This window comes from Equus przewalskii, chromosome 12 (genome assembly GCF_037783145.1).
Source record: "Equus przewalskii isolate Varuska chromosome 12, EquPr2, whole genome shotgun sequence".
NCBI lineage: Eukaryota > Metazoa > Chordata > Mammalia > Perissodactyla > Equidae > Equus > Equus przewalskii.
The window spans coordinates 38,505,437-38,529,679 of record NC_091842.1 but is presented as its reverse complement, the minus strand read 5'-3'; the positions used below and the strand labels follow the sequence as shown (position 1 = coordinate 38,529,679).

Genomic DNA, 24,243 nt, shown 5'->3' with positions numbered 1-24,243 from the left:
AGACAGAAGGACTGCAGCCTCCCCTCCTCCTTAAAATTTGCTGAAAATACCTCAGTCTTGGGCAAAGACTGGGATTGACTTAATCAGTATTTGAGAGGAAACATAGACTGTCCTGGAACAGATGGCAGCTGTAGACCCGTATAGCTTTTCTTTGGGGTCAGTAATACACCAGGAAAAATCATTCCAGGTAGCCTCCCACTTACGTATGTGCTGTGAGAATTCAGAGGATGGTGGCCCCTGAGTATGCCACGTTAGATGTTGATATCGAGATGGATGTTAACAGTGGCCATGGTGGGTCCGTTTTCCAAAGCTGTGGTTAGGTTATCCTTGTGTGTATCTGCTCAGGTGCATAGGCCACAGCCCAAGAATGGCGTTGGTTAATTTTTTAAAAGAAGGTTAGAGAAAACACTGTCAGGTTCAGCCTCGGAAGGTGGCAGGAGGGCAGGAGACCCCAGGGACAGTCAGAGCACTTGTCTCAGGAAAGCTGGCCAGCAGGCGTTGTGGTCTATGGAGCTGTGGGAAACGCAGCAGCTCAGACCACTTTTGAACATGGTCAATGTGAGGCCTGACCCTGGTCACTCTTGTGTGGCTGGTGACCAGTGGGTCCAAACTCCTTTTTCTCTGGATTGGGGATGGTAAGGTGGCAGAGGGTGTGGTTGCTGGGTCCGTGCGGAGCTTGGCTCCAGGCCCTCTGTGTGGGCAGAACCACTGGGCTCCAGGCCTGTGTCCATGCTACTAGCTGGGCTGGGCAGGTAGCCGGTTCTCCCTGCCTGTGTCCTGGCATTGGGCCCACCCCCCGGGGGTGGGGCTGGACGGAATTCCCAACATACCTGCCCCCAGGACCCGAACCTGGCACCTGGGAGGCAGTGTAGGGCCAGGTGGGTGCAAAGGAACCCTTGGGGGTGCTGACAAGTGCCGAGACGCCTCTCTGCTCTCCAGGTGGACCGGGTCAGCTACCTGCTGCAGGAGATCTATGGCATCGAGAACAAGAACAACCAGGAGACGAAGGTGTGTCCTTGTGGTGAGCGCCTGCGGGGCTCGGGCTGGCCTCACCCCACAGCTCTCCTTCCTCTTGCACAGAAGCAGCTCATGGGAGTGACTTGCCGGGGGTCCCCGCTCTGCCCTGCCCAGAGCCCCACGGGTTGATGGGAGATGAGCCAGTCGCCTTCCACGCCTTCCCCTGGAGGCCCCAGGACACCAGATGCCATCATTTTTCCTTAATTTTTTGAGAGTTAACAGTCTGTGGGACATTTTGCCCTTTTTCCAGCAAATGTACTGGCCTGTTATCAGCTTGGGGCTGCTGGCTGTCAGGGCAGCCTGGGGACATGGTGCCCCTCCTGCCTGCTTGGGCTTGGCTGGTGCTGCCTTGGCCTGTCAGTGCTACCCCAGCCGACCGGCTCCTCTCCCCGGCCGAGCCCCACGGTGCTGTGGAGGGGTGCACCTCCTGGGGAGTGGCAGGGCTGTGGCCTCGCTCAGCCAGGGGAGGGTAGCAGAGAATCAAGCCCGTACCTTTGTCATTGTTTAAAGGCACACTGGCCCCTTCTCTTTAAAAATCTCCTGAGTCTCACATGCTGGCTTCCGTGAAACCTGCCAGAAGCAGGAGGACAGGGGCAGTAGGCCAGCCAGATGAGCGCGCTCTGTGCGTTTCACGTGTTTGACACCAGAGGCCTGCTGACTTTATCCGTAAAGGGCCAGGGAGTAAACTTTCCGACTTTATCAGCCACACGGTGTCTGCCGCATCTGTTCTGACGCTGCCATTACAGTGTGGACACAGCCTTGCATGATAGGGAAACAAGTGGCGAGAATGTGGTCCAATAAAATGTCTCTTACAGAAGCAGGCAGCGGGCCATGGTTTGCTGATCCCTGCTTTAGAATGTTTATGTCTCTTGATCCAGGCACTAATTTTGTTTTCCAGAAGCTGCCATTAATAATTGAAAATATTTCAAACAAGTTAGACTTGTCTGATTTTTTTTGTTTTAACTGAATGAAGACGTGGTCTGTAGGGTCATGTCTTTTCCATGTTTTCTCTTTGGTCTCTGAGTTCTCTTGATTTGGGGGTCTGTGTGGGGCCGCGGCACAGATTCTCGTCTCTGCCGTGGGGCAGGTGCGGCTGGATCTGAGCCTGCTGCCCAGCGAGCGCCACTCTGGGCTGCGTCTGAGTCCTGCTCCATGGTGACCTTCCTCCGCCCTCTTAGGCTTCCTTTTGCCACAGCAGCCCTCAGGGGACGTGAGGGATGGCCGGTGGGCAGCCAGGAACAGGAAGGCCTCCCCTGCACTCCTGCCTGCCCAGGCCCCTGCCTCTGGCCCTCAGGAGCCCCCCGACACTTGGACCCTCGGTATCTCTGCAGCCGTCGGACGAGGAGAACAGCGACAACAGCAACGAGTGCGTGGTGTGCCTGTCGGACCTCCGGGACACGCTGATCCTGCCCTGCCGCCACCTGTGCCTGTGCAACTCCTGTGCCGACACGCTGCGCTACCAGGCCAGCAACTGCCCCATCTGCCGGCTGCGTAAGTGGGGATGGCGGCGCCAGGGTGGCCCAGGGGCTAGGAAATGACAGAGGCTGTCGGCCTCCTGCCCAGTGCATGGCCACTCGGAACGTGGTGGTTACACCCACAGTGACTACACTGGCCCGTGTCGCACTCAAATTGTCCACATCTGCCTCCAGGAAAGCCAGACTTTTAGAGTGAACTGCCAGGAGGGGGCTCTGCAGTTGAAACTGGGCAGATACTGATCAACGAATCATAGGTTTATTTTAAAGATTTTGGAAAATACTTTGACAAAAAATTACAGTGAAATGAAAAGTGTGCTGGGTGTAAATGACTGAGGAATTCAATTTGGTTTCCTGGAGCCGTCTAGACATTTTCTCAGTCAAAAGTCATCACATTGGGCATAATTTTGAATAAAATATGTGTCAAGCTGGTGGGTCAGCAGTCCTGGACCCATTTCCTCATGGGTCCCAGCAATGCGGAAGGGTATGGAGTGGGGAGAGTATCCACCTGTGGGAGCTGTGTGCTGTTTTCTTCTAGTAGCTAAGTAGCTTTTTAGAAAATGCCTTTCTGCTGTTCATACCTGTTGTGCAGGCCGGCCTCCCCGGAGCCAGCTGAGGATACTGATGCTTCACCCCCAAGCTCCTGAGCCAGGTTGTGGCCATGTGGCCTGACCTGTCACTGTCTTGGGTCACAGCTAGTAAGGGGCAGAGGTGGGCTTTGAACTGGAGTCTGGCCCCAGAGCCCACGCCTTTCACCCGGCTGACCAGAACCAGCCGCACCAGCACATCACCGGTTGTCCGCCCGGGGTAGCCAGGCGGGCCGTGGAAAGGGCGTGTGCTGGGCCTGCAGGGACCCCGCCCAGCTTCCCTGGAGTTTCAGCATGCAGGGCCTGTTGCCCCTCCTGTCTGAGGGGTAGTCTGGGAGCGGGAATTTGTGGTGGGGGGGGCTGTGGTGGCCGACAGGAGCCTGAGCTGAGACTAAACGCCAGCCTCCCCTGCTCACCCCCACCTCCTGGGGCTTTCTCAGGGGCGCAGCATGGTCCAGAGGACTGGCACTTGGGCTGGGCAAGTTGGGCCAGGGTCCTTGTCCCTGAGGCCTGCAGCCTGGGGCGACCGCCATCAACACTGGGGACACGACATGGTTCTCCCCCTTGGGGGCCTGGCTGGTCCTGTTTGTGACTGCGGACCATGTGTGACCTGCACCGTCACCTAATGGTGTCTGACAAACATCTCACTTCTGTTAGTGGAGCTGACGCTCAGGATGACGCGTGGCCCATGTCCTGATTTATTTTCCCAGCTCCCTGGTGGTTGGCATCTGCAGCTTCTAGTTTTCCCGGTATCAAGGTCGTCCTGTCAGACTTCCTGTACGCGTGTGCCTGCCTGCAGGTCACTTCCGTGGTGTAACTTCCAGGAAGAGCCTGGCTGGTGTCCAGGGCGCACCGCTGCTTTTAGCTCGGCGACGGGTGTGTCTTGCAGCCGCGTGTGCTGTCTAGTGTGCAGTTTGGAGTTCGCAGGGGGCAGGCTGGCTGCCCCCTGCCTGGGGCCCCTAGACCCTCCGTCTGAGCTGGGTGGTACTGTCCTGGCCTTGTCTGTCTCCCTGCTGGGGCCGTTTTGTCACAACTCTGGCCTCTGATTGGACTGCTGCGGGCTGGGGGTGGTCAGTGTCCCAGAGCTCGGAGGGTCTCCGTGCTGCTGGAACCGGCTGCCTTGCCTGACATCAGCCCCTCCCTCTGCCACAGCCTTCCGGGCCCTTCTGCAGATCCGGGCGGTGAGGAAGAAGCCTGGAGCCCTGTCTCCTGTCTCCTTCAGCCCTGTTCTGGCCCAGAGCATGGACCACGACGAGCATTCTGTAAGTGCCTCTTCCTGCCCGCCTAGGGGGGGTGTGGGGGCGGAGAGACGAGGAGTCGTGGAGGAAGCCCCCACCCACTGCACTGGGCCCGCCTTCATGTTAGGACAGCGTCCGGCTCCCTGGGGGGCCAGGTGTTGTGGCCGGAAGGAGACCCTCCCAGGCCCTGCTCTTGGGGACGTGGACCCAGACTGTCCGGCCACGACATGTGCCTGCCGGCTCTCTGGGCCTCTTTCCTCACCTGCCTGGTGGCCACCGTGGCCCCCATGGTGGCTCTGAGGTTGAGGACGTGCCCTAGGCTGGGCCTGGTGAGCTCTGGCTGCCAGGGTGGTCGATGCTCCTACTGACAGCAAGAGCCTGGCGATGGCAGCTGACCCTTCATGAGTTTGAGCTTGTCAGCATCGCTCCACCAAGCCAGACAGCTGGGGCATTTTGTGGGCCTTAGGAAACGAAGTCCTCTCCAAAGGGTGGCTGTGACAAGTCTTCTGAGAGTTCCTGCCCACCTCTCCCCAGCCTGGGTGCACGGTGGGCACTTCAGCAACTGTCCATTGCTCTTGCTCCCGAAAAGCTGTGAGGTGGACCTCACTGCCAGGCAAGTGAGGGAAGTCAGGCTCTGGCTTCAGGGGCCTTGAGAGAGATGGACAGAGACACAGAGATCTAGAGGCTCGGAGAGACAGAGAGAGCCATAGACACACAGAGAGATGGGCAGAGATGGGGAGAGACACAGAGACAGGGCAGGAGACAGATATGGAGAGAGACACACAGAGATGGGGAGGCAGGTAGAAAGGAAAGGCTCAGGTGCTCAGATGGGAGCGAAAGGACCAGGGCTCGAGCTCCCTGGTCTCAGCTGGCCGTGAACAGTGTCAGCAGGAAGGTGTGTTTGCTTGGCTCTCGACTGAGGTTGTTTGGACCCAGGGATTCTTAGAGGCCCTGCTGACTCTCTAAATAGGACAAAGGACCAAAACCCTCCGGATGGGCTTCTGCGCTGGGCCAGCGGTGTGATGTTCTGTCCACACAGTGTTTCTGAAAATTGGGCCAACATTTAAAAGTCTGGAAATTTCCCGGAAAGCTGAGATTTTTGGCTTCTCTTTCAAAATCTGAAGGTGTGGTCTCGCAGCTGGAGCAGACCCGCTTCTCCTGGGCCAACCACAACCTCCTGCGCCCCGTCAGCACCGGGGCTCCTGAACTGAAGCCCTCCAGCCTATTGAGTATTGGGCTCGATTCAGGAACTTGGCGTACTTCCTCCAACCAGAGAGGGAACAGCACTTAGTGTCGCTTGCCCCTAGAAAGCGGATTCTTACTATTCTTACAGAGGGATGGATGCCCAGGTGGTGGGTTTGTATTATCACTCGTGTGTGCCCTTCCCTGGTGGCCGAGGGTCAGGCCGGACCCTCCCGTGTTTGTCGCCATCCTGAGAGAGCTGAGACACTGCCCACCACTCAGGGGGCACTGGGGCTCGCACTGCAACTGTTGCTTGCTCCAGAGGGCCGACGCCCTCGCCTCTGCAGGGTTACAGTAGCCCCATAAATGAGTCCTTGTTCTCTGCCATGTTCCCTATACAGGCAGGTTCCACATAGTACCAAGGAGAGCCAAATGAGGTCTTTTCTCTGAGACTCCATTAGGATCATTGTGGAGGGGGCTGATTTGAGGCTGGTTTTTCTCCCCAGCCGCCTTTAGGAGTTCCATGTGGGTGATAAGTTTACGAGGCAGTGCCCAGCCTGGGGACCTCAGGTCCCGCCCCCATGCCCAGCTGGGCCCACTTGTCGGGAGTGCCGAGCCATTGTCAAACCCGCCCTGGCCAGGACCTGCTGCTCGGGGTGACCCAGACTGTGGCTGGACATTGGGGACAGTGACGGACCCCATGCCCTCACTGCTCCCCGTGGCCACAGAACAGAGCTGCGCAGATGTGTGGGCCCAGACCCCCGAGGCAGAGCCTGCCCTTGGCGAGGCCCCCGCGATCCGCGTGCACCTTAAATTTGCGAAGGGCTGGCTCACGGCGCACCTAGTGGCCAGCAGTCCAGAGACCCCAGCCAGCCAGCTCCGGCGCCGCATGGGGGTGGCAGTTGTAAAATGTATGATTTTTATTTTGACAGTGTCCCTTTAAAAAATCAAAGTCGCACCCCGCCTCCCTGGCCAGCAAGAAACCTAAAAGGGAAACAGTAAGTGTGTTTGGCCCCATGGCCATGTCTTTGCCCCACACCCTGATGTTAAACCAGTGACAAATATGGGAAGTCCTTTCCGCCCAGGCTGACGTGTTTGGTTAATTTAACCTGTCACATCCACTCTCCCCAGTCCCGGCGTCCCTGCCCAGGAAGGGAGTTGTGTGGAGCGAGCAAAGCTCAAGGTCTGTCAGCAACAAGCCAGTCTCACGGGTCGCCCTGCCGGGGCCGCCCCCTCTCGCCAGCTCTGCTTCCGCCCTGGCCCCTGAATGCCCTCGTTTCCCTTTTTTTTCTTGCTGGCAGTGGAATGACGTTGGAGGTGGAACTAACGTTGCTGCTAGGTTTCGCAAACAGCATTCCTTGCGCGTGCTTGTCGTCTGCATCCCTGCTCTCTGCCCCTCGGACTTGAGCTCTTTGGGCCGAGGACTTGGTTTCCCTGCATCTCAGGGAGGAGGCTGGGGAGCCAGGCAATGTGTGGTAGCCGGGCTGGGTAGATGCCGAGGTGGAAGTCACTGGAGAGTCAGCCTAGAGAGTTTTTCCTTTTTGCAGGAGTGAGGGGATTCAGGGTAATTATTTACCTTTAAATTAAGGCAGATGGGAGTAAATGCAGGGCATCATGGGCCCAGGGACCCTGGGGACCTGGGAGGGGCTCACTGAGAGCAGGAAGCCCCACTTTGGCTCCTCTGCCTCCCCTGTGGTCCCCAGGGTTACTCTGTTGCCTCCCTGCAAGGCAGCCCCCCTTCCAGGATCAGGCGGGGGGGGTCTCATACGGGGCATTCGGAGCACTTCTCATCACTTTAACAAGAGTGGGGGCAGCTGGCTGCCCCGCCCCACAGTGCCTAATGGCCTGACTAACATCCTGCACACCAGCATCTCCCTGCTCCCTTCACCGTTAACTCTAAAGCGAGACCCAGCCTGCTGATTTGATCCACTCTTAGGAGGGGGGAGAACTGGTTCTGAGGTGGGGGTGTCCACTAGAATCCCCCACAGCATATGTCACCCCCACGGACGCCCGTCCCAGGCTGCAGGAGGATCTCAGGTTGGGCCGGGTGCCTGTGCTGGGCAAAGCTCCTGGGGGGCCAGGGCCTCCCTGGTCTGCTCGTGCGTGGTCCCCGGGCCTCCCGCCTCTGGCATGGCTTTGCTCTCCACCTGCTCCTGAGTTCTCCGCTCTCCCACTAACCCCTTTCTCACTCTCCGCTCCCTGCCAGGCAGGAACAGAAAGCCAGATCGGGGCCGGCCGAGGCTGGGTGGGAGTGGCTCTTCCGGGGGCCCTCTCTGCCTTCGTCCTGGGCGTCCAAGGCTGCGTGCTGCAGCTGATGGCCAAGGGAGCCCTGGGCAGGGATGGCTGATGCTCCAGAGCTCTCGGCGGCCCTCTGGGGAGGGGAATTTATGTTCCTGGAAGGTGAAGCTGGCAGATGGTCAGAAAGCAGGTTCTGGGGAGGAGAATATCCTGGGCCACAAGCCCAGCGTCTGGGGCTCTGTGGCCGTGGGCAGTGGGCAGGGAGCCCAGCCAGCCCGGCCCTCACCTGCTCCTGTCCCTGCAGAGCTCTGACAGCATCCCGCCTGGCTACGAGCCCATCTCCCTGCTCGAGGCACTCAACGGCCTTCGGGCCACCTCCCCCGCCATTCCTTCGGCGCCCCTTTATGAAGAGATCACCTACTCGGGTGTCTCAGATGGCCTGTCTCAGGCCAGTTGTCCACTTGCTGGGATTGATCGGATCATGGACAGCAGCCACCAGAAGGGCAAGCCACGGAGCAAATCCCCCGACAGGTGAGGCTGGCACCCGGGCGCCCTCTGGGGAAGGATGTGGGGGGACCCAGCCTGCCTGCTCTGTGCGCTGGGCAGGGTGAGGCGTGTGGCCGCGGATCAGAAGCACAAAGCAGGTTTATTTGCAGCTTTATATCATTTCATAATGTCTTTCCTTCGGTGATTGGCCAGAAGGACCACAAGAACAGCCGCGGGTTAGGCTCATGGCTAAGGTCGGTGACACCAGAGGCAGCAGGAAGGCGATGCATCGTGGAGGCCAGAGGCCTCTGATGTCCTCCCCGTCCTGGGCACGCAGGGGCTGCAAGCTGCAGGGCGGGTGTGCTGTCCCTGCCCACGAGAGCCATTTGAGTCCCAGGCTCCCGGGACTTTCTTGGGGCTGGTCAAGTGGGCACATCCTGCTGTGCACCCAGCCGTGGCAACCAAAGCCCGGCCCGCAGCGAAACCAGGCGCACTCATCGCCTTGTTTATCCCGCGAGCTGGAGCACAGGGCCCTGCCTCCCGGCGATTGGCAGCTCATCATCACTGACATAAGGAACCTTCCAGGGCCACAGCCCAAGGGGTGGCCAGGGGTCATCGTGGTTCCCTTGGCCATCTACGAGGAGCAGGCGGCCAGCCCTAACGTGTTAGGTCTCTCCTCACCCGCAGGCTGCTGTTTCTAGATAAGTCTCAGGAACGCACAGGCTCCATGAAACCCGCCACAGCCCCGCCGCTGCACACGTGGCAGAACCTCCCCAAAGATCCAGAAGGAGACGGGAGGGGTCTCTCCTGCTGCTTCCCTTCCCCAGCCCTCCCACCCTAGTGTATCGTCGCGGTTTGCTTCTCCTTCTAGAAGTAGATAGCCATGTTCAGGCAGTACTGGCACCCAGGCAGGTGGCCTCGTGTCTGGTCGGCTGCTTTTCTCTCTGGGCATCGTGCTGGTGCAGTCGCCTTCCCAGGGCAGCTGCTCCATGGACCTGGCGCGTGTTTGCAAGTCGCCCCTAGGTGGCGTTGGCGTTGGTGGGGCTGGTGTTTCTCATCCCCTTTTTCTCTGTCCGCCGTGTCTCTGTCCCTAGCACCCTGCGGTCCCCGTCGTCCCCCATCCATGAAGAGGATGAGGAGAAGCTCTCCCAGGCCTCGGATGCTCCTCCTCCGCCCAGTGGGACAGGGCTGGCCCTAAGCAGCTCCCCGGAGGTGAGGGCCCTCCTGGCCTGCCCTCCCCGATCCTGCCCGCCCTCCCGGATCCTGCCCGGCGCCTGAGAGCTGAGTCCTGTCTGTCGTCCCCGTGCCCACCTGTGGGCCTCGCAGACTTGTGGCGTGGTGTACCCAGGCCCACTCCACCACTCCCTCCCTCGGAGGCCTTGGCCCAGCTGTGACTTCCCCAGCCTCAGTTTCCTGGTCTGTGGGTGGGCGCTGTCTGGTGGAGTCACTGTGAAGGCCGTAGGAGGGGCTGTGTGGGAAGCACTCAGCAGACGCTGGTGTGTCCTGGGCTGGTGGCTGCGGCTCGCCCTGCGCGACGCCCCCCACCAGCCACCTGCAGCTGGGCCCAGGCTGGTGGCGCCAGTCCTGGGTCGGCATCAGCGCCCCCGACATGTTCGCTCTTTCTCGTAGAGCTTCCTGACGGAGGAGGTGGATGAGATGTCACTAAAGCAAGGTGAGCCCTCCGTCCTGAGGGGCGGGGTCTCCAGCCCGGCCCTTTTAGCGGTTTCTCAGAGCGCTGCTGGCTGCTCTCCTGGGAATCACGCACAGTGGTCACTGCACAATTTCCCAGAGGATGATCCTCAGCCGCTGCCGCTTCTCCCTGCCTCCCCATCTGGCATCGGTAACAGCAATCGGTTTATTTCCTGCCCGGACCCCTCTGCATGCGCGCAGTCAGCTCTCCGCACGTCCTGTGTGGGCCGCCCCACCTGGCTGCAGGCTGTGCCCAGCTCTCCAGAGTGGGGTCCCTCCTGGGGTCTCTCTTGGGCCCCTGGGCCTGGCGTAGCCAGCTAGCCAGTGCACAGGTATGGCTCAGCCAGGCCCCTCCTCTCGTGTCCGAGTCTCCCGCAGAGGAGGGCCCTGGGCAGGTCCCAGCCTCCGCTTCGCTGCACTGGGCTCTGAGTAGGAAGGTGACCACGCCCGACCTCACGGTGGTTGTGAGATATGATGGGTGCCTCTGCCTGCTGGGAGATGCTGTCCTTCTGCTGTCCTGGGTGTTACTTCGCAGTGTGAGACAAATGAGGAAACTGAGGCTCAGGGTTGGTGTCGGGGGAAGGCCCAAGGTCACTTAAATTAGAGGTGGTAGAGCTGGGAGGTGGCCCTGGCTTGCTGGCTCCCGGGCTCACAGTGTGGTCAAAGCCCCCCAGATAACCTGCAGCCGTTCTGTTGCCATGACCCCCTCCTGGCTGGGTGGTCCCCTGGCCAGCATTGCCCTGTGGTGATCCACGTCCCTCCCAGGAGCAGTCCCCCACCACACATGTAGGGCCCACCTGCAGGCTGCTGGGCCAGGGGCCTTGGGCTTGGGCCTGTGGGTGCCCAGGGCAGGCTGCTGGGTTATGGGGGTGTCTGTCTCCTGGGAGCACCGGGCCGTCACTTCCTGCCCGGCGTAGTGCCGAGCGAGTCCCTCTGCCTGTCAGACCTCGGCTTCCCCACCTCAGACAAGCCCCACCCTCCCGAGGTGTCGGCTCTTTCTTGCCTGTGCCGGGCCCAGGTGGCCCTTTGATGTGTCCGTCACAGGGTCCAGGCCTCTCTTCTGCCGGAGGGGACCTCCCCCACGAGGAGGCTGAGAAGTGATGTGTGAGAGGGAGGATGGCCACACGTGTAGGGCCTGCCCGCACGTGGTCCACGCAGGACCTCACCAGCTCCCGCCGTGGGGCGTGTGGGCCAGGGGGCTGTGCGCTGGCCTGCTTGTCCAGAAAGATAAATGGGAGACAGATTTATTACTATTTCATGTTTTTGAATGTGGGTATGTAATGTTTCTATAGTAAGAACAAAACCAGAGCTCCATGCTGGGGGGGGGTAGGAGAGAAGAGAAGACGAGGAAGAGAAAACCTCTACCTCTGGGGTCCCCTGGAGAGCAGTGGAGGCGTCAGAGTGAGGTCTGGGCCTGAAGCCGCTGCTACCAGTGGCTTCATAGCCCTCGGGGAGAAAGACGGGGCTCCCGACCAGAGGGATGGCTGGACCCACCTCCCACCTTGGGGTCCCTGACCTGTCCCCTCCTCTGCAGGGAGCCGAGTGCCATCCATCGAGAACGTCCTGCAGGATGGCAGCCCCGAGCCCTGTGGCCGCGGCCAGCCCGGCCCACCTGCCGACATCTACCTGCCAGGTAACAGCACTTGATGCCCTGATTTGGTGCCATCACTGTCCCCTGTTGGCGCGGGAGGCCTGCTGGGCCTGATTGCAGTGCCGTGACTGACTCCATGGAGCTGGGGGCCTGCTCTGACTACTCAGGTAGGCGCTGGCCCGTGGGGAGCCCGCCTCCCTCTCCCTGGCCCCCAGCCCCCAAAGCTCAGCCAGGCCTGGGTTCCACGGTTAGCCTTCCTGCAGCCCCTGGCTCTTTGGAGCAGAGCCTGTGCCTGTGGTCCCTTCCCACCCGGAGCCTGCTCAGCCTCAGGAAGGCGGGAGAGGCTGCAGGTTTAAGGACACAGTCCTCCCTATCTGTCTCCTGCTCGGGGCCTGGGGAGCAGATCTGGTCCCGCTGCCATTGCCTTGTCTTCCTTCTTCATCCGTGGGCCTGGTGGTGCCACAGCCACACGGCCTCTGCCCCAGGCCTCACTCGGGCCCCGGTCCTCACCACCTGCCCAAGGGGCTGACCAGCACGCATGGTGAAGCAGCACGTCCCAGGCCGCAGCGCAGGAGGTCAGGCTGGGGTGTAAGGCCCAACAGCATCGGGGAAGGGCTTTGCTTCTCTTTTCCCCGGGCCCCCGCACAGGGCCTCACGGCCTCAGCTCCTCTGCTTTCTGTTCCTCTGGGTCTAGATCCTCAGCTTCTAGTCCTGGGCTCCGAAGAGCAGGGACGGGCGGGGAAGCGCTCAGACGCTTGTCCTTGGCACCTGCTTAGGCGCCACCTGGGGTTCTGGAATCAAGATAAATAGCCATGTTGCCTTCCGAGAGTCTGGCTCCTGACATGTGGCTGGGAAGCCCCTTTGCCCCCCCCAGAGCCACTGTTGCCTGGTCCCTGGGAACCTGGCCTGGGTGTCAGGGGCCGTGATGTGCTTTGGTTTGAAAGAGCCTCCTGTCGCTTTCCTGGCTTCTGGACGAGCAGCAGCCTGTGCAGACAGAGTGTCCAGTTAGAGGACAGGGTCCCAGGGGTGGAAAGCAGGGCAGGAGTGGGTTCGCTGGCGCACACGGGCCTACCCAGAGGGAAACCTGTGGGCAGAAGCTGTGTTTAGCAGCAGCACCCCTTAGAGTAACACGGAATCCGGTCAGTTCTCTCAGAGCACTGCACGTATTTCATTCTGATTAAAGCCGGTGTGGGGGTGGGAGTAAGGAGAGGGCCCGGCGTCCCAGAGCCACGACGGTGAGTCTTGGCCGTGCAGGACGGCCCCCGCTCAGGCCCCCTGGGTGTGGGTGAGGGGACACCTTGACCCCACGCAGCCTCTGCAGTGTCACCCCTTGCGTGGCCCAGAGTGTTGGGGTGTCTGCAGGGTCAGAGAGGCCATACCCGTGGGCTCGGCCCACAGTGACACCAGGACCTTGGGCGCTTGGCCCCTGTTAGCTCCACAGGGCCGGGAGGCAGTCGGCTGTGGAGGTGGCAGAGGAGAGGCTGGAATCTGCATTGGGGCCACAGAGGCCAAAACTCAGTCCCAGGGCCTGGCCGGGCAGCAGGGGGGCTGGGGGAGGTGGCGATGTCGCGGCTCCTGGGCCTGGGCCCCAGCCTGGCTCTGGGTCGGGTAGTTCTCGATGCCGGAGCTCGGAGAGGAGGCTGCCATCAGCATCTGCCCTGCACAGGCCCTGCTGACGGCACCTGGGGTGGGCAGGGGTCCTCAGGCTGCGCTCCTGTCTGTGCGCGCGTCTGTGTCGTCTTACTCACTCATGGGCACTGTCTTGTCTGCCGCGGGCTGTTTTTGCTTAGCAGAGATTCAGAACATCTTTCTCGTCTGTGTGTGTTCAAGAATGTGAACACGTGTCTTCATTGTCTCTAACCACTGCGCAGCCGTCCCTCCCTGGATAGGGCGTCATTTAGTGCAACTTAGTGTCCCCCGATGATGGGAAAAAAGGAGGTTGGCGGAAAATCCATGAAATGCTGAAAACCTAGCTGCCCATGTCTTGGCTGCCCTGTGGGGTGGGGGCCTTCCCGGGCCCCCATGGCCCCGCCACAGCAGCCTTCCCCAGGCTGAGTTCCTCTGCGTTAGAATTTGGCCCAGTTCTCAGGAAACATATTCCTGCACATTCCTCCTTTGTGTGAGCAGCTCAGTTTGTGGGGGCATTTTCTTTCTGTCCCCCCCCACCACCCCCATCTTGTCCTAAAGCCAGTGCGTTCGCTGTAGGATGTGCTGGTCTGTCTGGGCGCTTCGCTAACCGAGCTTCGTCTCTCTCCTCCTCTGCGCAGCCCTGGGGCCCGACTCCTGCTCTGTTGGGATAGAGGAGTAAGCTGGTACGTGACTGCCTTCCTATGCTCGCGGGATGGCCCCAAGGGCATTCCTGGCAGGGTGCTGGAGAGAGGACCCCTGAGCTGCCCTCCCTCTACTCCCTCCGTGGGGCTCCCTCCCATGTCCTGGGCTCCTTCCTCGTCCCTGTCTTCCCTGGTCCTGGATGCTGAGTGCAGAGCTCTGCGGACACTGCACACCTGCCCCCTGAGCCATGGTCCTGGGGTCTGATGCTGGCGCTGGGAGCCAGGGCTGTTCCTGTCTGGACTAGGCAACTCTTCCAGCCTTTAGGGTCCCAGGAACGGAGACTCAGCCCTAGCTGAGACCTGACCATTGCTGACTGGCCTGTCCTCCATGCCCACTTTGGAACCTTCCGGAACACCAGCCCACTCTGATGTCAGTCTGTGAGGAGGCCCCTGTGAGGTTGACTCCACACCTGGCAGGGAATGACCCAACGGGTGTTTTATGGAAGGCAGTTACAAGAGTGCCACCAAAACACAGGCACAGCACTGGGGACCCCTTCCCGTCCTTTATGTGACATTAGCAGCTCTGGGAAGCCTGGTGACAGCCTGGCGCCTTCGGTGGCCCAGGGTTTCCCAGACTTGTGTGGCGTGGAGCGCTCTGGCAGCCCCGGCCTGGAGATGCGCTCCCTGCTGGTGTCCAGCCTTCGTCCCTGTCAGCCATCCCGAGCCCGGGCCGCGGTGTCCATCCACTCGTTCTGACGGTTGCTCTCGGTTCCCACACCAACCTTGTCCTCCTCCACGTTTCTTTTGACAGAACTTACTCTCTGATCAAATAGGGCCCAACACTTTGTAAGACCAGCCCCAGCCTCCGCCTTGTGGAAGATGTTGACTGTTGCAATTTAGATAAAACTTCCAGAAGTAGGAACACAGGTCAGACGTGGCTGTAGAGGATGTATTCTGCCTGTGGGCTGCACAGCAAAGCTGACCTCCTGCACAAAGCCCCAGCTCCTAAGGAAATAGTCCCTTCCCCCGAGGGTCTGTGTCGCAGGCGCCCCGTGGCAGAAGCCCCCCCCTCGTTTACTATCTGAAGATGCCCGTGGAGCCCGCATTTGGGTGGGCAGGCAGCTGTGCATTCATTCTGCAGCCCTGAGGGGTGTGCTGGTCCTTCCGCTGCTGCGGGGCTGGGCAGAGCAGCTCACAGCATCATTAAGGTGACAGTGTGCAAACAGCAGGAAAGGCCTCTGAGGAAGGTGGGCTGGGGCTCCTGGGGCTGCTCTGAGCAAAGGCTGTGCGCCCGCTGCGGAGCCATCACCTCTGCCGGGGGTCGCCCGACTCCCAGCCTCCGGCATCACAAAGCTCTGCAGGACAGTGGCTGGTCAGGTCCCAGGAGGTGCGGACAGGGGAGGGCAGGAGACCTGGGGACCAGCAGCCTGTGGCGTCAGGGCTGTGGCTCTGTTGCTGGCACCCGGGGGTGATCTCCGAGAGGGACAAGCCTGGTTCATGGCTAAGGCTAGAGTCCCTGGGCCCGGCCCTCTGTGGTCGCCAGACACGTGGTGGCTGGTGCTGGGTGGCCTTGCCCTCTGGGGGCTCAGGGTTGGTGGGAACCCAGAGCCTGGAGGGTGAAGGGAGCAGGTGACGAGGGCCGACTCAGCTGAGCATGACCCTCCTTCCTCTGCAGGATGGTCCACCTCCATGGAGATGCCTTGCGGCCTCCGCACTGCCAGCCCTCCCTGGCCTCCGCTTGGTGGCCTCAGTCCTGAGCCCGGGACCACTGAGCTGACCCCACTCTGAGAGCCTGGCGAAGCTGGCAGCATGGAGCCCTCAGCTCCCCAGTCTGCTGAGGGGCTGCCCGGACTCCAGCGTGACCCCGGCCTCTCCTGTCTGCACGCCCTGCGTCACCGCTGGCTCCAAGGGGCCAGGTGACCCCTGATTGAAGAGCACAGTGACTGTTCCCTCTGACAAGCCCCTTTCTCTCCGGTCGAAGTATTTGTACATGGTACACGGTGAAGGACAGCAGCTTCCCGTCCCTGGCGCCAAGGTCCAGGTTTCCCTCAAATGCCCTGCGGCCAAGCGGCTGGGTGCGCTGACCGCCTGCATGCCGCCTGGATTGGCTCGCCCTGTCCCCCCGCCAGGGCTGACACCCCAAGGTCTCAGCAGTCTGCTTAAGAGAATTCAGTGAAGTGCCGTCTCCACAGAGATGCTGTGGGGGCTTGTTGGGGGGAGGTAAGGACGTAGGCTCCGAGTCACGGACAGTGAAGGAAGCAGTGCCTGTCCTGCCCCCATGTGCATGGAGTCCACGACAGCCTGGCGGTCGCTGCTCTGCGCCCTCTGGGCAGCCTGGTGTCCGGCCCCGGCTGGAGGTGCAGCCGCATGGCCTTTGCTGCGTTGGTGTCCCATTTCCCCTCTTCAAGCCTGCACCCTCTTGGAAGCGGCTTTGCTCATGTCGCCAGATCCCTCCAGGTGGAGGGGCTTCCCCTTGACCAGCCGTCCACCTACCCCAGGAAGGACCCGAGTGGCTTCCCTGCTCCCTCGTTGCCATTTAAACTTCACTTTGCATTTCTTTTGCTTTGCTTTGTCTGGGGCTCTCTGGTGGGGCCTGCCTGGGGGAGGAGGGTCCCATCTGAGGTGACCTCTTCTTTTTTTTAAGATAAGCCTTCTGGGCAATAGAAAGGCAGGGGTTGCCCAGCCCTGGCGCACTGGGCGGGAGCTGCCCCAGCAGGGACCTGGAGCCCGCTGGGTGGGCTGTGCTGCTCCCTGGGGCGCAAACACTTTCCTGGCCTGGGGCACAGGGCAGAGGGGCTGCCTCTGAGGTGCTGCCCTGGGCAGGATGGCACTGGCGCAGCGTCCTCAGTCCTCAGAAGGGGTGCACAGCCTGAGGCTTCGTCCAGGGCACTGGGAGTGGACAGTGGCTCCGGGGGAGCCTGTGAGCAGAGCACTCCGGCCTGCCCCGGCCACCTGGCTCCCTGCCCCACACCACCCCCAGCCACCGCATGCTCATGGGTGCACACACGCCAATGGGCATGCATAGACATGCGTGCACACACGCAGGCGGCTGGCCCTGTCCCCACACCTCTCCCCTCCCCTGCCCACAGCCCGGCCTCGAGGTCCTCTTGAGGCCAACACCGAAGGACGGGATGCCGACTGCCCTGTCTTGGACTTACATGTGCTATCATTTGTCGTACTCTGATTGGCTAGTTTTTGTTCGTTTTTACTGTATATTTATAGTAATAAAATCATGTGGCAATATCTTGTCTGCTTCTATCTTCCATGCACAGTACCATGGGACCTCAGCCACGTCTTGGTCGGGAGGCAGGACAGCTGAGTGGCTAGTGGCAGCTCTGACTCCCTCACAGCAGTGCGAGTGCCATCATGTGTAAGACGTCAGGGACACACGGCTTCTGGGAGGGGTGAGGGCTGCACGAGGCGCGTGGTCATCATGCTGATTCTTGGGTTGTAGTCAAGGGGACCCTTAGGACTTGGCCCATCTCCTGAGCAGGTGGAGAAGGACCTTGGCCCCTGATGGGCAGGTCGCTGTGTGCCAGCAGAGGGCAAAATGGGAGCTTTCGTTCCAGTTGGTGGGACACGGGTTTGGCTACTGTCAGTCAGGGAGGGATGAGATGGAGTCACGTGGGCACTTAATTAACCCGTGGGGGGGGAGGGCGGGGGGGCTTCTCTGAGGAGAAGCTGAGCCCTGAACCTGGAAGTGCGTCCCAGGCAGCTGGCCCAGCAAGTGCAGAGGCCCAGAGGCAGAAGTGAACCTAGTGTGTCCACTGAGTGGAAAGAAGCCAAAGTGGCTGGAACGTTGGAGTCAACAGGGGTAGGGTACAGACACCGCCAGATGTTGTGGGGGTGGTCAGAGTTTTATTCTGACAACAATCGGAGGTTTTTACGCATGGCTGTCAGGCGGGGGGAATGGAGTTGGGGAGGCAGGTTGGGCTGCCAGGATAGTGGAGCCCAGCCAGGGTCCTCTGTTTGGCCCAGAGAGTGGCCTCCCAGTGGGGAGAGGCTGGTGCCCCAGAGGGCCTGGCACAGCACCGCTTGCACCACTGCCAGCCGGCAGGGCCCCCTGGCTCCTTTGCAAACACGGTTTCACACTGCCTCCATGGGAGCCCTCTGACTCAGGTGGAACCACTGTTCTCGGCTGGCCAGTCCCTCCCCCAGGAAAGGCCCTGCAGCTGGCCGTGGGTGGATCTGGTGGGTAGAATAGCACTCAGGGTCAGGTGGGTTCTTGCATGGACTGCCCTGGACCTCCCTCCACCCTTCTCCAAACAGGCCTGCCTCCTTTATTAACGTCTGCTGTCGGGTGGGGGCTGGGCCCTGGGGCTTGCCTTTCCTCCATGCCCCCTGCTCCCCACGGGCCCTGGGCTCGGGTCAGACCCTGTGGCCTGGAGACAGGGTCCTGTCTGGATGGGCCCTTCCCCTCACTGACCTCTCCCCTTCAGACACCGTCACTTGCCCCAGAATCTGGCTGCCTCCTGTCCCCTGCCGCCTGCCCCCTGTCCCCTGCTGCCTGCGCCCTGGCCCCTGGCAGAGGGTCACAGCGGGAGAGAACCTCCCTCTTTAGAGGGTCCTTAGTCCCATGTCTCCTGACAGACCACCACCACGGACCGAACGTGTGAGTGTTTTTGGCGGATCCTGCCAGCTCTTGCCCACCCTCTGCCCGCTGTCCTTTCCTGCTCGGCCCCACTCAGGGCAGCCTTCCCTGAGCCACAGGGCTGCCCGCACCGCGTGGCTCCCCCAGGCTGTGCCGGGCACCCGTCCTGAGTGCGGGCGGTGGTTCCTTCACTCAGCAAACCCCCCACCGTGGGGAGGAAAGTGGAGCTTGGGCCAGCGGGTGAGTGAGGGGCACCATCGCAGGATTCCGGGGGCCCTGCCGCTCTGCCCGATGCTCCCAAGCTCCAGCGACTTCCTTCTGCAGCGCAAACGTGGGAAGGTAAGTACCTCAGGCGGAAGCCGGGAGGTTTTCCGTGGCGGACATCGGCAGGAGACAGGGTGGGAATGTAGGGCGGGATCCTGGCTCCGCCACAAACTGCAGAGTGCCCCCGGGCCAGCCCTGGTCCTCTGAGCCCAGGCTCCTCTTCGGTCAGTTGGGAAGACCCCGCTTCCTTCAGCAGTACCTGGCATTTGGCGCCCGTCTCGGAGGATCCTTGGGGCGCTGGGCGGGGAAGCGCCCAGCCCCGGGATTTCAGTCCCTGCCGCCCCAGCAGGCCGGCGCCCAGGGCGGAGCGTGGGCTGGGGCTGTCTGGGCAGCTCGCCCGGCCCTGCTCTCGTGCCCTCTGGCGTCAGGCCGACCAGCAGTGTCCTTGGGCTCGAGCGCGTGCAGGGGAGGGGGCGGCCTCTGGTCTCGGGCTCCGCGGAGCGCTCCCGGGGAGGCGGGAGGCGCACGGGCAGACGCCGGGCCGGGCGGGGGCCGCTCCCAAGGAGGAGCTGGGGGAAGGCCGGGATGGGCGCCGCCGCTCGCCGGGGCTCCCCCTGCCCTCGGGGCAGGCAGGTGCCAGGTACCCCGCCGAGGTCGCGCGCCGCCCGGGCGCTCGGCTGGCGCGCTGCAGCCTGCGCGCCGGGGACTTCGAGGCCGTGGGCGGGGCCGCCGCTCGGGGTGCGCGGCGATTGGATGGCGGCTGGGACGCGCGCCGCCGCTCCCTTTGCACACGCCCCTTCCACCTCTCAACGACGCCTCGGAGCGCCGCGATGGGCTCTGCCCCAGTGCGCGTCGGCGATTGGTGGAGGGGCGTGGCCCAGGGGCGCGGCTGCCCGCGGATTGGCCGGGCGCGGCGGGGGCGGACCCGCGCATGCACTTAAGGGGCGGTGCCAGGGGTGCGGGGGGCAGTGCCAAGATGTCGACGGCGGCGGTACCGGAGCTGAAGCAGATCAGCCGGGTGGAGGCGATGCGCCTGGGGCCGGGCTGGAGCCACTCGTGCCACGCCATGCTGTATGCCGCCAACCCCGGGCAGCTCTTCGGCCGCATCCCCATGCGCTTCTCGGTGCTGGTGAGGACGCGGGCGGGCGGCCGGCGGGGGGGGGCGCCCCTCGGACCCACGCCCGTGACCGCGCTGCCTTGCAGATGCAGATGCGCTTCGACGGGCTGCTGGGCTTCCCCGGGGGCTTCGTGGACCGGCGCTTCTGGTCGCTGGAGGACGGCCTGAACCGGGTGCTGGGCCTGGGCCTGGGCTGCCTGCGCCTCACCGAGGCCGACTACCTGAGCTCGCACCTGACCGAGGGCCCGCACCGCGTTGTGGCGCACCTGTACGCGCGCCAGCTCACGCTGGAGCAGCTGCACGCCGTGGAGATCAGCGCGGTGCACTCGCGCGACCACGGCCTGGAGGTGGGGCCGCCGCCCGGGCCCCGCCCCCCGCCCCGGGGTTTGGCTCTGGCCCCGCGGAAGGCACCGATGGGTAACACGTCCCCCTGAGGGTCCCCTGGCCGGGCGGGTGGGGATCGCTGTCTCCAGCATCTGGGTGGGGAGAGGGGCCTGGGGAGGCGGGGCGGGGCTGGGCTCCCTCGGGGCTGTGTTCCATCTGCCTTGCTGCCTGCCATTGCCAATCCTGGGAGTGGGGAGTGGGATCGGTGGGGGGGCGGGGGGATGGGGCGGTGGCTGCCGGGGGAGGGGGGAAACTGAAAAGGGGACGGTAGGGCTGGGTTCGTGGACTCGGGGAAAGGGGGTTGGGATCTCATGGTTGCAGGGGTTTAAGGCTCTTGGAATCTGTGGGTTTCGTGGTCTGGAAGGGCCGGGAGTGCCCTTGGGGTGTTTGGGACTCACCAGGTGGCAGGGGGAGCATGAGGTGTGAATGGGGGCTTCCTGCCCGCGGATGGGGGGCTGAGACCTGATGTGCAGGGGGTGGGAAGCGCATGGGGTGGCCTTGAAACTTGCTTGGGGAGGAGAGGGGCTGCACTGCTCCAAGGGAGCTGGCTGGCTTCTGCCTCACCAGACCCTGCCAGCGTTCCCCATTGTGTCCTTGGCATCCTGGCTGCCTGTCCCCTGGCCTAGCAGCTCCCAGGCCCCTTCTGCCAGGGCTGCAGGATCAGCGCAGGGGCCTGGCCCCAGCCCTGGTCTCTTCTCCATGCAGGTGCTGGGGCTCGTGCGCGTCCCACTCTACACCCAGAAGGACCGAGTCGGCGGCTTCCCCAACTTCCTGAGCAATGCCTTCATCAGCACAGCCAAGTACCAGCTCCTCTTCGCTCTCAAGGTGCTCAACATGATGCCCGAGGAGAAGCTGGCTGAGGCCTTGGCTGCGGCCACTGAGAAGCAGAAGAAGGCCCTGGAGAAGCTTCTCCCGTCTTCCTCCTGAGGTTGCTCCTGTGTTGAGTGTCTGTCACCCTCCCACAGTTCTGTCTGTGCCCATGGGCTGAGCCTGGGCCCTGAAGTTGTGTGGGAATGTCTTTTAGCCTGTTTCTGTGTTTGCACCCCATTCTAACTGTGTGGGGCGAGTGAGCATCTCGTTGTCCCCACTGCCCTGAGCAGTCACTCAGTGGGGGCCAGGCCAGCTGGGACCCTCTCAGGTTGGTCAGTGCACTGGGCCTGGCTCTCCAGGCTCAGGACATTCTCACCCACCTGGAGGCTCAAACCCTCCTCTGTCCAGCGTCATGGGCGGGCAGAGGCCCAGGTGTGGCCCGACTTCCTGGGTGGCTGGGTGCACACACACCTGGACCGTTACATTGGTTTGTTCTCATGGAGGACGCCTTGGTCTGGGTTGACTCACTGCTGCGACCTGCCCCCTGTGCCAGCCCCAGGGCCTAGAGAAGAGCCAGCCTGGGGTAGGATGTCCGATTAATTCTGGTGGCTGTCAGCTGTGCTCAGTTAGGCTTTCTCTCCGTGGTGTGTGCCTGGGAGAGGCTTCAAAGCAGCTCTACCCGCTGGGGCTTGGCCCTGAGGAGAGTCAGGGCCGTGGGGCCCAGCTGTAGCTGGGGCGCAAGGAGAAAGGACAGTAAAGTCGCTCCTCGGCTGCTCTGTGTGTTCTTTGGTCCTGGCTGGAGGCCCAGGGCTCAGCGCAGGGGGCCTCCCCCGGACTTAAGGACAGGGCCAGACCCGAGAGCTTGGCGTCGTTCAGAGTGGAGCTGCCACAGGCCTCCTGTCCCGGGCGGGGGTGTCCTTCACCTCCTCGTGTTTGCTGTGGCACTGCTGGCCGTGGACCTTTCTGGGCCCTCAGCCTGGTCTGGGGCTTCTGGTCTGGGCCTGTCAATGTGAGCCCCTCTCCTGAGCCTGATGGCTCTGGCTGCCCCTGGGCTGCCTGCTGCTCATTCCTCTGCTTTGAAAGCCCTCCTTTCTCCCCCAGCACCGTCTGCAGGCACCTCCAGGGGACACTCTGGAAGCACTGGCCGAGTGTGCAGATGACAGCAGCAGAGCCACTGCAGACAGGAAGGTCACCACTGGCGGTCTCCTATGGCCATGTCTGGAAAGTCTCCCCAGCGCCCGCCTGGCCTGGTAAGGAGAGCGGCACCCCGCCCAGCTGGGCATCTGTTCGCCTTAGAGCCCGAGGGAGCGGCCGGCGCTGTGGGCACAGGCACTTGACTCTGTAAATAAAGTACCTGGACCTTGCTCCTCTCTCATTTCCGGGGACGTGCTCTGCTCTCCAGGTAGCTTCTGTAGAATCACGGGGGCGCTAAGCAAAGGTGGCCCTAGCTGCCAGGAACAATGGAGCACGGGGTCACTGAGGTGGCTCTGCTCTGCACAGTCTTCTTTTTTTAAATTATTTTTATTTTTTGTGTGTGAGGGAGATTGGCCCTGAGCTAAATTCTGTGCCAATCTTCCTCTATTTTATGTGGGATGCCCCTACAGCATGGCCTGACGACCAGTGCTAGGTCTGTGCCCAGGATCCGAACCTGTGAAGCCTGGGCCACCTAAGTGGAGCATGCGAACTTAACCACAATACCACTGGGCCGGCCCCCCAGGTGTTCTCTGTCCTGGCAGAAAGGGCCTGGACCCCAGTGGGTCACTGCGGCTGAGGGTCTTGGTGTGGCTTTTCCCCTTGCTGTGCTGCGCCAGCCAGTACTGTGTGTCCCCTGACCAGAACTGAGCCCCTCAACAGCTGATCTCAAATTTTATTCTCCAGCAAATGACATAAGCTGCCCAGATGCCCCAGTCCTCACCCCTCAGGGCAAACCTCAGTGTGGCACCTGCGGTGTCGGGGACACGCTCTCTCTCAAGGCCATGCCTGCTCTGGGCCTTACCACCAGGTGCTGAGCACGAGACCCTCAGCCTGCCTCCGTGGGGCCTCACTGCCTGGTGCCGACTACAGCCCCAACCTGCCTCTCTGCTGGCTGCTCCCGGGCCTGCTTCTCGGGCCCCAGCTGGGGCCTGGGCTGCTGCAGCCGCCCGCTCAGGCCCTCTGTCTTCCGGGTGCACAGGTTCAGGGTGGATCAATCACCCGACGTCAGGTTCTGAGGAGAGAAAGGAAGACTGAGGCGGGCGCTCACTCAGCTGCCTGTGGACCTGCTCCCCGGCCCGGGCCCCGGGCCAGCAGACACTCACCGTCCCTGCGGCTACGGCTCCCGCCAGTTCTCTTTCCCGTTCAGCACTTGTAGCTTCTCCAGGCTCTGGGTCACGGAGCACAGCACTCGCCCTGGGACGGAGCAGACAGTGACTGCTCTGCAAGTCTGGGAGGGGCATGAGGAAGGGGGGCCCTGGGGAGCACTAGGAATGAATGACCTTGAGGGTCAGCGGGCTGTGGTGGGACTGCCCCACAGCAGCCAGGGGCTCTCCCTGTTCACCCGTCTGGCCCCTGGGAGGGGTGAGGGCCACTGGCTGCCCTCCCGGAGACTCACCCATCTCACAGACTCGATCCTCCAATGCTCCGGACAGCTCAGGGAGGCTCAGGGCCTGCAGGGCAGCCTGCCAGCCTTTGGAGTCTGTGGGGCAGAGGGCTGGGTGGGCCCGGGTCTGTGTGCTCACAGGCCCTGCCTCTTTGTCCTGATCCACTGTGACAGGGGACTCACCCAACTGTCAGTGCCTGTGTGACTCCCTTGTTACATAAAACGTGTTCTGTTCCCGCTTGTTGACCGAAGCACTCACTGCTGGCCAGGGCCCAGCCCCAGAAATGAAAGCGTGAGGGTCCCTGGCTTCCCGCGGGGCTGTGCCCTGGGCCTTCACCTCCTGCCACTGGGAGGGACAAGGAGGCAATGGGCAGAGCAGAGTGCCCTCACCCTGCAGTTTGGGATTGAGTGCAAGGAGGTGTCAGTGTGATAACCGTGCTGAGACAAGTGGTACCCCTGGCCTGGGGAGGCCTCCCTGCCCCCGTCTGCCTGGGCCGGGCTGGGCCGCTGCTTTCCTTACCCGCTGTGGGGAGGGCTGGGCCCAGGGTCGCCCTGCGGGGGGACTCATCCTGCCTCACTCGGGCTGACAGTTCAGCTTGACAGGCTCTGCCAGACACAAGACCAAGTGCTGGTGAGGGGAGAGGTGGCAACAGTGCCTTCTGCGGCCCCAGAGGGCAGGGGACCGCAGAGCCCCACTCCCTGAGTGTAAGGTGGGGCTCTGCCCTGGCC

At 62.1% G+C, this 24,243-nt stretch overlaps 3 protein-coding genes and 1 long non-coding RNA gene across 49 annotated transcripts in view; 2 read left to right on the top strand and 2 right to left on the bottom strand.

Moving 5' to 3' along the window:
- Positions 1 to 17,013, top strand: part of MGRN1 (mahogunin ring finger 1) — a 48,557-nt gene extending 31,544 nt beyond the window's left edge. For 2 of the 23 annotated variants that reach the window (XR_011524908.1, XR_011524906.1), the window contains exons 9-18: positions 940 to 1,008; positions 2,349 to 2,508; positions 4,229 to 4,338; positions 6,429 to 6,494; positions 8,039 to 8,265; positions 9,315 to 9,432; positions 9,850 to 10,475; positions 11,444 to 11,542; positions 13,768 to 13,812; positions 15,446 to 17,013. Coding sequence is in view for 18 of the 23 variants with exons in the window: in XM_070568558.1 (XP_070424659.1) it covers positions 940 to 1,008; positions 2,349 to 2,508; positions 4,229 to 4,338; positions 6,429 to 6,494; positions 8,039 to 8,265; positions 9,315 to 9,432; positions 9,850 to 10,060; positions 11,444 to 11,542; positions 15,446 to 15,558 (1,173 nt within the window). In the remaining 5 variants the exon portion in view is untranslated. Of the gene's footprint in view, positions 1 to 939; positions 1,009 to 2,348; positions 2,509 to 4,228; positions 4,339 to 6,428; positions 6,495 to 8,038; positions 8,266 to 9,314; positions 9,433 to 9,849; positions 10,476 to 11,443; positions 11,543 to 13,705; positions 13,813 to 15,445 lie in introns of all 23 variants that reach the window. The other 21 variants (XM_070568572.1, XM_070568571.1, XM_070568568.1 and 18 more) reach the window with 12 other exon arrangements.
- A 595-nt stretch (positions 17,014 to 17,608) lies between these two features.
- LOC139074919 (uncharacterized) lies at positions 17,609 to 19,335 on the bottom strand. The gene is made up of 2 exons (XR_011524915.1): positions 18,709 to 19,335; positions 17,609 to 17,958 (listed from the first exon to the last, which is right to left on the bottom strand). It is a non-coding gene; the product is annotated as an uncharacterized lncRNA (long non-coding RNA).
- A 210-nt stretch (positions 19,336 to 19,545) lies between these two features.
- Positions 19,546 to 22,300, top strand: NUDT16L1 (nudix hydrolase 16 like 1). Of its 2 annotated transcripts, none has more exons than XM_070568582.1 (4): positions 19,546 to 19,754; positions 19,829 to 20,089; positions 20,832 to 21,054; positions 22,038 to 22,300. In XM_070568582.1, exons 1-3 carry the CDS (start codon positions 19,557 to 19,559, stop codon positions 21,051 to 21,053), a joined length of 681 nt encoding a protein of 226 aa, XP_070424683.1. In that variant the 5' UTR covers positions 19,546 to 19,556; the 3' UTR covers position 21,054; positions 22,038 to 22,300. The 2 variants fall into 2 exon arrangements, 1 of the variants encoding a protein (XP_070424683.1); XR_011524912.1 differs by having other exon boundaries at positions 19,560 to 19,754; positions 19,829 to 20,159.
- Positions 22,301 to 22,785: 485 nt separating this feature from the next.
- Positions 22,786 to 24,243, bottom strand: part of ANKS3 (ankyrin repeat and sterile alpha motif domain containing 3) — a 28,329-nt gene continuing 26,871 nt past the window's right edge. For 15 of the 23 annotated variants that reach the window (XM_070568535.1, XM_070568542.1, XM_070568548.1 and 12 more), the window contains 4 exons: positions 24,035 to 24,120; positions 23,527 to 23,610; positions 23,234 to 23,324; positions 22,786 to 23,161 (listed from right to left, as the gene is read on the bottom strand). In XM_070568535.1, the coding sequence (XP_070424636.1) occupies positions 23,245 to 23,324; positions 23,527 to 23,610; positions 24,035 to 24,120 (250 nt within the window). In that variant the 3' untranslated portion in view covers positions 22,786 to 23,161; positions 23,234 to 23,244. The remainder of the gene's footprint in view (positions 23,162 to 23,233; positions 23,325 to 23,526; positions 23,611 to 24,034; positions 24,121 to 24,243) is intronic. The other 8 variants (XM_070568536.1, XM_070568544.1, XM_070568545.1 and 5 more) reach the window with 1 other exon arrangement.